The sequence below is a fragment of the Cherax quadricarinatus genome, chromosome 1 (genome assembly GCF_038502225.1).
Source record: "Cherax quadricarinatus isolate ZL_2023a chromosome 1, ASM3850222v1, whole genome shotgun sequence".
NCBI classification, from domain to species: Eukaryota; Metazoa; Arthropoda; class Malacostraca; order Decapoda; family Parastacidae; genus Cherax; species Cherax quadricarinatus.
The window spans coordinates 70088268-70102489 of record NC_091292.1 but is presented as its reverse complement, the minus strand read 5'-3'; the positions used below and the strand labels follow the sequence as shown (position 1 = coordinate 70102489).

Sequence of the window (14222 nt, the reverse complement as noted above, 5' to 3'; positions counted from 1 at the left end):
TGCTCTCGCAAAGTTAGCGGTCTCGGCGATGTTTACGGATCGGCGATTTTGCCCACTTTGAGCCCCATTTTCGGCCAATTTCACTGTACTAGTCGACAAAAAACATGAATATTTCGCTAGAACTCCATTTTTTCTATCGAATGGGTGCAAGAAACCACCCATTTATAAATTCAACTATCCAGTACAGTGGTCAGAATTTAGCAATTTTGCCAATTTCACACAAATTTCAAAAGATGCCAATTTCGGAATAGGGTCCAGAATAAACAAGAAAGACATTCCTGGCACTAAAATGACATTTCCTCTAGTCATTAGTCACGTCTCAAGGCCCCTCTTATATTCTTTTGCTTTCCACTTTGAATTTTTATTCTCACAAAAAATATAAGATTTACTGTTATGCAGACTACTGCATTAGTGTAAAAAATGGTATAAATATTATTGGTGCACTTGTGAAAGAATATTAGACTCACCAGTTGACGTGTATTGCACGCTTGGCACGATTTGTTTACTTTTGAAGTTTGGTAAAAATCGAACATTTCTGCTACTTTGAGCTCAATTTCAAGGCACCTTTCATTGTAAAACCAGTCAAAATCATCTCAATTTCAGTAATATGTCTTCCATTCTATAAAATTAGACCAAGAAAACTAGAATACAACAATAAATACTATACGAAAATACACTGCAAAGTCGCTGATTTATTAAAAAAAAATGGAAAAAGTTTTTTTTTTCTCATTATGCACCGTGTGCTGCAGGATTTTTTTTAGACTGTGCACACTGACCACATAGACCCATTCTTTCATATGAAGGCCTACCAGCTTTCTCCCACTAGATTTGAGGTCGCTAGAATTTATGAGTACTAGTACGTCAAAAACCCCTACGCGTAAGACGTACTAGTACGACGAAAACCCTCAAAGGGTTAAAAGAAGAAGGGAAGTAACCCCAGAAAAGGACTTTACACCTCAAGTCTTAATGGAAGGGGATTCCCCTTCTAAACACTAACATTCTCTCTCCCCTCCTCCCATCCCATCAATCATCACCAGATCTTCAATAAAAGTAAGTGTCATGTAAGTGTGCATGCCTTTTTCAGTTTGTGTGTATTAAAATTAACATTTCACGTGGTAAAAATTTTTTTTTCATACTTTTGGGTGTCTTGCACGGATTAATTTGATTTCCATTATTTGTTATGGGGAAAATTCATTCGCATACCGATCATTTCGCATAACAATCAGCCCTCTTGCACGGATTAAAGTCGCTATGCGGGGTCCACTGTATTCTACCAAAGAATTAAAATTTATTTCTTGTCCAATGTATTATTAAATTCTTCCCAAATTTTATATATTTTTTATTAATTATTTTATTAACCCTTTGACTGTTTCGGTTGTATATTTACGTCTTACAAGCCACCGTGTTTGACATATTAATATGCATAAATTCTAGCGGCTTCAAATCAAGCAGGAAAAAGCTGGTAGGCCCACATTATTATCAACATCACCAGATCTTCAATAAAAGTAAGTGTCATGTAAGTGTGCATGCCTTTTTCAGTTTGTGTGTATTAAAATTAACATTTCACGTGGTAAAAATTTTTTTTTCATACTTTTGGGTGTCTTGCACGGATTAATTTGATTTCCATTATTTCTTATGGGGAAAATTCATTCGCATGCCGATCATTTCGCATAACAATCAGCCCTCTTGCACGGATTAAAGTCGCTATGCGGGGGTCCACTGTATTCTACCAAAGAATTAAAATTTATTTCTTGTCCAATGTATTATTAAATTCTTCCCAAATTTTATATATTTTTTATTAATTATTTTATTAACCCTTTGACTGTTTCGGTTGTATATTTACGTCTTACAAGCCACCGTGTTTGACATATTAATATGCATAAATTCTAGCGGCTTCAAATCAAGCAGGAAAAAGCTGGTAGGCCCACATTATTATCAACGCACTAAAAAACAAGGCAGGAGATTTAAATACCTTACCACCCTTTATATACAAAAAAGTGTCACAAGTGCTATCACCAATCATTGCAACACTCTTTAACAAGTCCACTGAATCCTTCACCTTCCCTACAGTACTCAAAATAGCAAGGGTCACCCCGATCCACAAAGGAGGAGACCAAACAGAGTTGAATAACTATAGGCCAATATCCAACTTACACCCTCTCTCAAAAATCTTCGAAAAATTAATTCATAAACGAATCTACTCCTACCTTATCTCCCAAAACATACTCAACCCCTGCCAATTTGGATTCAGGCCTAATAAAAATACTAATGATGCTATTATTCACATGCTAGAACATATATACACTGCAATAGAGAAAAAAGAAGTCCCACTGGGGATCTTCATTGACTTACGTAAAGCTTTTGATACAGTTGACCATGACTTGCTCCACGTAAAATTGTCACACTGTGGTATAAGAGGGCACTCCCTCAACTACCTCAAGTCATACCTCAGCAACAGAAGCCAATATGTGTACGCAAATGGGGCAAACTCTTCTGCACAACCAATTACAGTTGGTGTCCCACAGGGAAGTGTCCTTGGCCCTCTTCTCTTTCTCCTATACATAAATGACCTACCAAATGCTTCGCAATTACTCAAACCCACACTATTTGCAGATGACACTACATACGTCTTCTCCCACCCGAGCCCAGTCATGCTAGCCAATACTGTAAATACCGAATTACAGAAAATATCTACCTGGATGAGGACTAACAAACTTACACTAAATATTGACAATACCTACTTCATTCAGTTTGGTAACAGAGCTACAGATGTCCCTCTTAACATAATGATAAACGTATCACCTATCACAAAGCTAACAGAGGGAAAATTCTTAGGAATCCACCTTGATAATAGACTCAAATTTCATACACATATACAACAAATTTCTAAGAAAATTTCCAAGACTGTAGGCATACTATCGAAGATACAGTACTATGCTCCACAGTCAGCCCTCCTGGCCCTATATCACTCTCTTATTTACCCCTATCTCACCTATGGAATTTGTGCATGGGGCTCAACAACAATTAACCATCTCAGACCACTAATTACCCAACAAAAGGCTGCAGTTAGAATGATAACAAATTCTCACTACAGGCAGCACACTCCACCAATATTCAATACACTAAACCTACTCACCATACAAAACATCCATACTTATTACTGCACCTATTACATACATAGAACACTTAACTCTGATATTAACCCTCCCCTCAAACATCTTGCCAACCTCAACAGAACACATGACCATAACACAAGGCACAGATCACTCTTTGATGTTCCTCGTGTCCATCTCTCACTATGCAAAAACTCAATGCACATGAAAGGCCCTAAAATCTGGAATTCATTACCTGTAAATATAAAAGAAACACTACCTGTTTATGAATTCAAGTCTCTTCTCAAAGATCACTTACTCACCCAAAACCAAATAAATACTGAATAACTGAACCTTATAAATTGTATATCTTAAATGTTTCTCACAATTATATCACATAAATGTTAAACCTAAAACCCAATCTAACTTTATTATTTTTTAAATACACTACCTAACAGAATACTCCATACGACTGAATGTACAACAATGCATGCAACCATATGACCTGTCTTTGTAATACTCACTTGTGCTTTATAGTAATCTGTTTACATTAATGTTTTATCACTGATTTCATCATTGCTTAGTTAATCTTAAGTTAATTTTAAGCCAGCCCGTAATGCTATGCATAGTATAAGTGGCTTTGGCATGCTGCTCTTATCTGTATTTTTTTGTACCTCTGTATGTGTGCTCAAATTGTTAATAAATAAATAAATAAAATAAATAAATGGGCATTATGCACCATATAAAAAAATTGGGGAGTCAGTGGTGCATTGTGGGAATGCCATTTCAGTAGTCCTTGTTCAGCATGCCTAGCAGTAAGAAATATGTGACTCCCCGGCAAATCTGGGACTCTACTCTTCCCAAGTGATGCTCTAACACAAATGGAAGTGTCAGTGAAGATCAATTTCATGGTTTTGAGGCATTTGTGGCCAAAAGCAATGCCCAGGATACCAGAAGAATGAAGGAGAATGAAGAATGAAGGAGAATGAGAGAGAATGAGAGAGAGAATGAGGGAAAATGAGGGAGAGAATGAGAGAGAATGAGAGAATGAGAGAGAATGAGGGAGAAAGATAATTAGGTAGTAGGATGGAGGGGAAGCGAGCATCCGACCCCATTGTTTTGACAGGCGGTAGGGTGAGTGAGTAATGAGGCAGTATGTCATTTTGACAGCTGCCGACCCTGACTCAGAACAATTAGAAGTCCACACACTCAAACACAACACAAGCTTCAAGATAATAGCAATTATATGAAAGTATCCAGTGACTATATATATGTATATATATTATAGAAACCAGAAGGAAGGAAGGAAGGCAGGGAGGAAGGAAGGAAGGAAGGACGGGATGAAAGGAAGGAAGGAAGGAAAAAAGTAAAGGAGGGAAGGAATGTAGGAAGAAAGGTAGGAAAGGAATGCAGGAACGTAGGAAGGAAGGAATGATGACACACGACCATTTACCTAGGATAACTACCTAACACAACTGAGTGTTAATACTTTGAAGAAAACTGCTCAGACGAGGTGTTTTGTCTTTGCACATAAAAAAAAAATGCCCACAAAAATGCACACACACTCATTTTATGTGTGAGGAGTGTAAAACACCATTGTGTATAAAAACATGCTTCAAAGAGTTCGAGAAGCTGCAAAACTTCTAGAAACATATCCAGTGACTGTACATTTGTATATACAGTGGACCCTCGACCAACGATATTAATCCGTTCCTGAGAGCTCATCGTTAGTCAAAATTATCTTAAGTCAAGTTAATTTTCCCCATAAGAAATAATGGAAATCAAATTAATCCGTTCCTGACACCCCAAAGTATGAAAAAAAAAAATTTACCACATGAAATATTAATTTTAATACACACAAACTGAAGAAGACATGTACAATTACATGACACTTACCTTTATTGAAGGTAAGTGTCAGGTAATTGTACATGTCTTCTTATTGAAGATCTGGTGATGATTGATGGGATGGGAGGAGGGGAGTGTGTGGATGGTGTTAGTGATTAGAAGGGGAATCCCCTTCCATTAAGACTTAAGGTGTCAAGTCCTTTTCTGGGGTTACTTCCCTTCTTCTTTTAATGCCACTAGGACCAGCTTGAGAGTCACTGGACCTCTGTCGCACAACATATCTGTCCATAGAGGCCTGTACCTCCCGTTCCTTTATGACATTCCTAAAGTGTTTCACAGCATTGTCAGTGTAATAGTCACCAGCACAGCTTGCAATAGCTGTGTGAGGGTGATTTTCATCAAAAAAGGTTTGCACTTTAAGCCACATTGCACACATTTCCTTAATCTTTGAAGTAGGCACTCTGGGAGTTTCAGAGTGATACACCAATAAAGGCTTCACTTTGCAATCACCACTAGCATTAGCACACATTAACAGAGTAAGCCTATCTTTCATAGGCTTATGTCCTGGGAGTGCCTTTTCCTCCTGAGTAATGTAGGTCCTGCTTGGCATTTTCTTCCAAAACAAGCCTATTTCATCACAATTAAATACTTGTTCAGGCTTCAATTCTTCACTGTCTATGTACTCCTTAAATTCCTTCACATATTTTTCAGCTGCTTTTTGGTCCAAACTTGTAGCCTCACTATGCCTTATCACACTATGTATGCCACTACGATTCTTAAATCTCTCAAACCAACCTTTGCTGGCCTTAAATTCACTCACATCACCACTAGTTGCTGGCATTTTTCTAATTAAATCGTCATGCAACTTCCTAGCCTTTTCACATATTATCGCTTGAGAGATGCTATCTCCTGCTATCTGTTTTTCGTTTATCCACACCAATAACAGTCTCTCAACATCTTCTGTCACTTGCGATCTCAGTTTCGAAAACATAGTTGCACCTTTGGCAAGAACAGCTTCCTTGATTGCCGTTTCCTTGGCCACAATAGTAGCGATGGTTGATTAGGGTTTTGTGTACAACCTGGCGAGCTCGGAGACATGCACTCCACTTTCATACTTAGCAATGATCTCTTTCTTCATATCCATAGGAATTCTCCCCCTTTTTGCTGTAGGGTTGGCACTAGAAGCTTTCTTGGGGCCCATGGTGACTTATTTTGCAGGTGCAATCACTAAAAATGCTGTGATAATATGAAATGTTCTGATTGTATGTTTGGATGGGACCACGGTGGCTGGCTGGCTTGTAAACACTGGCACCCACGGGACAAGTGAGGCGCGCTCAGGCCACAAGTGGATGCGTCTCAAACGGAACGAATCGCGTTGGTTGAGTTTTTTAGCGCTAGTCGAGGCAAAATTTTTGCGTTAAAATGTACTACTAGTCAGATTTAACGTTATACGATGCCATCGTTGGTCGAGGGTCCACTGTATATTATAAAGCAATATATTGTATGTAAACAATATATTGATAATTATGTTTATGCACTTATTGTGTTGTATACAACGAGTATATATATGTACATTGCACCTTTGGACTCAGGCCACATAAGTTACCTGAAAAAAATGAAATAGTGAAAAAAACAAGAAACCTTGGAATGCAAGTAAACCAAAGTTTACCAGGTGAGCGGCATTTGCCGCTGTTGCCATACACAGCTCATTTTCTGCCAACTTTACGCCTCTATATCTCGGTAAATGCTGATCGCAAAAAAGTTTTTTGTACTTAAAACACTCAGAAAATTAATCTTCACATTTTCATAAGAAATTTTTTTTTTTTTTCCTCAAAATTCTTCGACACCAGGAGACACTTCAGGATTTGGGATTGCAACAGTCAAAGGGTTAATAATACATTGGACAAAAAGTAAATCTTAATTCTTGGGTAGAATATTTTGTTAGTGGGATGTCGTGAAGGACCTGTCTAGTTGGGCCAACGGGCCTGCTGCAGTGTTCCTCCTTTCTTATGAGTCGGGTGTCGTCGCACATCAGGTGTTGCTTTGTTGTGGGATGTGATTGTGAGGTGTTGCCTAGACCCTTTATATGCCTTCCTTTGATGTATTGTCCTTATAGTTCCTTGATAATGTGAGAAGTCACGAAAGCACTTGGAATTTCACTATCCTTTCACAGTGGTTGTTTTACATATTTTGATATCACCTGTTTACTGTGATCTTATTGCATAGATACATATGAGGATGATGCTAGGAAATTAGAAGATGAATAGTGTTAAAATAGGTTTTCCCCCATTGTGAAAACATTGGTCTGAAGTGTATTTCTTTTAATGTAGAATGCAGTATAAAGTAGATGTCAAGATTTGCCTATGTATTCTGTCATCTGTACACATGTATCACCATCACACTGCCACTGACACATAATTCAGCCTTCATCATAGTTTTTTTTAATCATATTTATAAACTGCTCTATATTATTTTGGTATAAGGTAAAAATTTTTTTTAATGCATATACATTTGGAAGAAAACTTGTAAACTCACCACAGCATTAAAGGTTATTGAACATTTTGCAACGTACGTGATGTTGAATTATTTAATTTTTAATAACTACTTAATCTTGTAGGAAAGTTTTCATAAATTAAATTTCTTGTATCTTTTCATTATCAACTTTTCATTTCTATTAAATACTGTCCTCTCAAGGAGATTCCTTGATGTTGGTGAGGGGCTCTTGATCTAAGGAAGTGAACATATCCTCCCCTTCCTTGGATCAAACTTAGTGATATCCCACTTTTCCATGTGCTTTATGACCCCTATGGGGTCAGTGCTTTCCCAGTAATAATAATAATGTTACTGTATTCTAAATAAATTACAGAAGTACTGTATTCTAAATCAATTACAGAAGTACTGCTAACGATTTGAAGATGATCGTCCGTTTGATCAAGGGAGATCTCCGGATCAATGCAGGAGCAAAACACATGTAAGTTTCATGGCAGTAATGAGAATTGCAGAGAAGTAGGATGATTACAATTCTTTTTTGTCTACTTTTCTTTTCCTACATTTCTTGTACTTGACCATCCATTTGGGCAATTTCCTAAAATCAATTTGCACACTTTTCTTTTGAGACACCTCTTCATCCATTTTAATGACTTGTTGTTTTTCTTCCCTATAGATTTTGTATTTTCTAGCTCTTTTATGTAGTAGTATATTGTACTTAAGTGTCTGTTTTTAATAATTTGGTTTATATCATTATTAAAAAAAATTATTTGTAGAATGCCTGTGAATCTAATAAACATAATTTAAAAGTTGACATGATTATTTCAGTGTGTGGTGTGAATATTGTACAGAGAATTTGGAGCATAGAAATTAAAAGGCGATGTATGGTCATCAAGGGTATTATTCAGAGGGTTGAAGGGTTGTTAAGGTGGTTTGAGCATGTAATGAGGATGAAGAGGGATAGAATGACAATGAGGGCATATAAATCTGGGGTTGAAGGTAGTAGGGGTAGGGGTCATCCCAGGAATGATTTGAGGCAGAGGGTAAAGGAGGCTTTAAGTTTTAGGGGCTTGAGCATACTGCAGGCTTATGTAAGCATGTTAGATTGGATTCAAAGGTGACAAATAGTTTTTGATGGATGTGCTGCTGGGGTGTGAACGGGGTACCATTTGTGAAGGGATGCAGGGAAATCATGTAGCTGAACTTGAGTCTTGGAGATGGAAGTTGCAGTGCTTGCACTCTGGAGGAGGATTGAGGATATTACAGTCAAAGGGTACTGGTAATCCGAACTACGATGTCAGTACACTCCTGGCAATATAGTGATTGAATGAATGATGTTTTCTTCTCAAGGTCATCATTCCTTGGTGAGAGATGACTAATGAGGTAAAACAAGTTTTTTGTTTTAACACGCCAGTCATCTCCTACCTAGGCAGCATGAGCCGAAAAAGAAGAAAAGCTTTCACAACTTTATAAAGTTTTTCTTTTTACATTTAATAAAAATTTATATAGGAGAAGGGGTTACTATACCCTTGCTCCTGGCATTTTAGTCACAACTTATGACACACATGGCTTGTGTGTAGCCACTTATTTTGTCTTGCAAATACAGAACTGACAATGCTCTCTTCTGCATTCATTGTTTCAGTTTCTTGTAATGGCAAGTTGAGCTTTTAACTGTAACTTAACTCTATAAGTGAGTAGGTCATGAAATGGCAATTTGCTGTCCAACATTTTAATCACATAAATGAAACTTCCACTGTATAGCAGCCGGAGTGAACACTTTTCCCTGCTCAAAGCAGTGCATATTTGTGATATATTGTGAGTTTTTCTTTAAATTACATAAGTGAATAAGTGATGTGATGAGTTTTTTAACTCAACAGCCATCTTCCACCAAGGTAGTGTGACAGAAAAAGAGAAACATTCACTGTCATTCATTAAATAGCTGTCTTGGCAGAAGTGTGTCAAGATGATAGTTCAAATTAAAATTACACATTTCAACAGTAATAGCTCTTACATATTAAATGTAAATAGAATGGTAAAGTTGACCAGTAATTTGTTCACTTTATAAAGAAGACAAGACAAGACTGGACAAGCTTATTTTTATTATTTTTGTATCATTGTTCATTGTAGGTAACACTGTAGAGATAAACTTTATGCTTTATAAAATACTATTAATATGATTAAGTTTCTCCATGGGGAAGTGGAACAGAATTCTTCCTCCGTAAGCCATGCGTGTCGTAAGAGGCGACTAAAATGCCAAGAGCAAGGGGCTAGTAACCTCTTCGCCTGTATATATTACTAAATTTAAAAGGAGAAGCTTTCGTTTTTTCTTTTGGGCCACCCCGCCTCGGTGGGATACGGCTGGTACATTGAAAGAAGAAAGAAAGATTAAGTTGTTTTATAGTTTTTATCCCAAATTGTGTATACAGGTATTGGAAAAGAATAAATAATTGAAACACTTCTAAAATAGGGATTTTTTATAACCGACATGATGGTGCTCTTGGTTGCATACTTGCAGGTTATTTGTGTATCGTTCCAGTCACGGTATTGTGCCTTTTTTTGTTATAATTGTACAGATTCTAATACTGTATAAAACAACCCTTCATAATAGTGTCTATGTTGGTAAAGGGCTCTTGATCCTATCAATTGGAGCTACCCTCTTCCTTGGGTCAAACCTAATTACCTCCCATTTCCCTAGGGTTGTATGATCCTTATGAGGTTAGAACTTCCAAGTGAAGAATAATAATCTAGTATAAAACATACATTTTGAAGTGAAAATAATTCACTTGACTATACTTAGTTTTTATTTATTTTTTTTTTTCAGCAAGTCGGCCATCTCCCACCGAGGCAGGGTGACCCAAAAAGAAAGAAAATCCCCAAAAAGAAAATACTTTCATCATCATTCAACACTTTCACCTCACTCACACATAATCACTGTTTTTGCAGAGGTGCTCAGAACACAATAGTTTAGAAGCATATACGTATAAAGATACACAACATATCCCTCCAAACTGCTAATATCCCAAAACCCCTCCTTTAGAGTGCAGGCATTGTACTTCCCATTTCCAGGTCTCAAGTCCAGCTATGTAAAAATAACCGGTTTCCCTGAATCCCTTCACTAAATATTACCCTGCTCACACTCCAACAGATCATCAGGTCCCAAATACCATTCGTCTCCATTCACTCCTATCGAACATGCTCATGCACGCCTGCTGGAAGTCCAAGCCCCTAGCCGACAAAACCTCCCTTACCCCTTCCTTCCAACCTTTTCAAGAATGACCCCTACCCCACCTTCCTTCTCCTACAGATTTAAATGCTCTCCATGTCATTCTACTGTGATCCATTCTCTCTAAATGACCAAATCACCTCAACAACCCTTCTTCAACCCTCTTACTAATACTTTTATTAACTCCACACCTTCTCCTAATTTCCACACATCGAATTTTCTGCATAATGTTTACACCACACATTGCCCTTAGACAGGACATCTCCACTGCCTCCAACCGCCTCCTCGCTGCTGCATTCGCAGCAGCGAAGGACAGGAGTAGGAGACAGAGAGTTTGCTTTCCTGGGGCCGGGATGGAGGATATTGTTAGCCGTCTGGATGACATCATGAGAGGTAATGGGAGCAATCCTATTATCTGTCTCAGTGCTGGAGGCAACGATGTTGGCAGACGTAGGAGTGAAGACCTGATTAGCAAGTATAGGTCAGCAATAGAAATAATTAGGAGTAAGGGTGGGAACCCTCTCATATGTGGTATTTTGCCAAGGAGGGGAGTTGGAAATGAATGGTTGTCCAGGGCAATTGGTGTCAATTGCTGGCTGGACAAATACTGTAATTATAATGCGGTAACATTCATTGACAACTGGGACCTCTTCTATGGCAGAAATGACATGTATGCCAGAGATGGGGTTCACTTATCTAGGTGTGGGGTGGGAGCACTGGCAACTGCAGTGGAGGGAGCAGTTAGGACTTTAAACTAGGAGTAGTTAGTGGTATGGGTTTTGACAGGAAAACAGTGAAGTCCCAGTGTAGTAATATTACGAGTTCTAGGGGAACTAGTAATAATAAGAACGAGGTAGATATTGAAAGCCAGGGACCTTGGGTGATAAGGACAGTAATAGGTTTAGTAGAAAAATAGAAATGAGCAGGAAGGGTAAAGAGAAAGGAGAGTCTTTCAGTGTTTATTATGCTAATTGCCGTAGTGCTAGGAATAAGATGGACGAGTTGAGATTAGTTGCTAGTGCAGGTAACATTGATGTATTTGCCTTAACTGAGACGTGGTTTAATTAAAAAAGTCGGGACATGCCTGCGGAATGTCATATTCAGGGTTTTAAATTGTTCCAAGAAGATAGAAGTATTGGGAAGGGGGGTGGGGTGGCATTGTATGTCCGAGATCGCTTGAACTGTTGCATAAAAACGGGTATTAAGTCTGAAGTAACACATACAGAGTCTGTTTGGATAGAATTTTCAGAGGGGCATGAAAAACTGATTTTAGGAGTGATATACCGTCCCCCAAACTTAGATAGGGACCAAGGGAAACTACTATGGGAGGAAATTGTTAAGGCCACAAGGCACGATAATGTAGTAATTCTAGGAGACTTTAACTTTAGTCATGTTGATTGGAATTTCTTGACTGGGAATTTAGAATCATACGACTTCTTAGAAGTATTTCAGGATTGTTTTTTGAAGCAGTTTGTGACAGAACCTACAAGGGGAAATAACCTGCTTGACTTAGTTATGGCAAACAATGAATCCCTTGTTAATAATTTAGAAATTTCAGAGGAACTGGGTGCTAGCGACCACAAATCAATTAAATTTAGCATTGAATGGAAGTACGATAGTAGCGATAACTCAGTAACAGTCCCAGATTTTCGCTTAGCAGATTACGATGGGCTTAGAGAACACTTATCATCTGTTGACTGGGGTAACGAAGAGAGCTATCAATATGGCAGTTTTCTGAACACTATACATGCTGCTCAAAGAGCGTTTATCCCATATAAAGAAATTTGATCAAATAGAAATGACCCAAAATGGATGAATAATAGACTCAAATATCTACTAGGGCATAAGAAAGGAATTTATAGGCGTATCAAAAGAGGTGAGGGTCATCTTATGAATCAGTATATTGACATTAAGAGGGACATTAAAAAGGGGATAAGAAAAGCTAAAAGGGACTATGAAATTAAAGTTGCTAGGGATTCTAAAACTAACCCAAAAAGTTTTTTCCAGGTCTATAGAACAAAAGTTAGAGATAAGATAGGTCCCCTTAAAAATAACTATGGGCATCTTACTGACAAAGAGAATGAAATGTGCTTGATTTTAAATAATTATTTTCTCTCGGTTTTTACACAGGAAGACACTAACAATATTCCAGTAATTAATTTTTACAGTGGGCTAGAAGAAGATAAATTATGTAACATCACAGTCACTAGTGAGATGGTTGTGAAGCAGATAGACAGACTGAAGCAAAATAAGTCGCCGGGTCCTGATGAGGTTTTTTCAAGGGTTCTTAAGGAATGCAAAATGGAACTCTGTGAACCATTAACTAATATTTTTAATTTATCTCTTCAAACAGGTGTAGTGTCTGATATGTGGAAGATGGCTAATGTAATTCCTATTTTTAAAACGGGACAAGTCGTTACCGTCAAATTACCACCCAATAAGCCTGACCTCAATTGTAGGCAAATTACTAGAGTCAATTATAGCTGAGATTATAAGAAGCCATCTCGATAAGCATAGCTTGATTAATGATACTTAGCATGGATTCACAAGAGGCCGGTCTTGTCTAACTAATTTATTAACTTTCTTCAGTAAAGCTTTTGAGGCTGTTGACCACAATAAAGAATTTGATATTATTTACTTTGATTTTAGTAAGGCTTTTGATAGAGTTCCGCACCATAGACTGTTAAAGAAAGTGGCAGCTCATGGCATTGGGGGAAAAGTGCTCTCGTGGATCGAGTCATGGCTCACTGACAGGAAGCAGAGAGTGTCCATAAATGGGGTTAAGTCCGAGTGGGGATCTGTAACAAGTGGCTTTCCACAGGGATCAGTCTTGGGCCCGTTGTTGTTTATAATATATATCAATGATCTTGATGACGGAATTACTAGTGATATGAGCAAATTCGCCAATGACGCAAAGATAGGTAGGATAATTGATTCAAACGTAGATGTTATGGAACTTCAGGAGGATTTAAACAAACTCTATTCTTGGTCAGAAAAGTGGCAGATGCAGTTCAATGTAGATAAATGCAATGTTCTGAAGCTTGGGAGTGCCCATAACCCTAGTACTTATAAGTTAAATGATGTAGAACTTAGCCATACAGATTGCGAAAAGGACTTGGGGGTTATGGTGAGCAGCAACCTTAAACCAAGACAGCAATGCCTAAGCATACGTAATAAGGCAAATAGATTACTGGGATTTATATCAAGAAGTGTAAGCAACAGAAGTCCAGAGGTCATACTGCAGCTTTATGCATCATTAGTAAGGCCTCACCTAGATTATGCAGCTCATTTCTGGTCTCCGTATTACAAAATGGACATAAATTCGTTAGAAAACATTCAGCGTAGGATGACTAAATTAATACATAGCATTAGAAATCTTCCTTATGAAGAAAGATTGAAGACTCTTAAGTTACATTCACTTGTTAGACGAAGAATGAGGGGAGACCTGATCGAAGTGTATAAGTGGAAGATAGGTATTAATAAAGGGGATATTAATAAGGTCTTGAGGATGTCTCTCCAAGAGAGAACCCGCAGTAATGGATTTAAATTAGATAAGTTTAGATTTAGAAAGGACA

At 37.8% G+C, this 14222-nt stretch overlaps 1 protein-coding gene across 1 annotated transcript in view; it reads left to right on the top strand.

Annotated features, from left to right (window-relative positions):
• DNAlig3 (DNA ligase 3) overlaps positions 1–14222 on the top strand; it is a gene marked incomplete in the record, with an annotated part of 346401 nt that overhangs the window by 58288 nt on the left and 273891 nt on the right. The window contains 1 exon segment of the mRNA XM_070082655.1: positions 7831–7908. Within this exon segment, the coding sequence (XP_069938756.1) occupies positions 7831–7908 (78 nt within the window).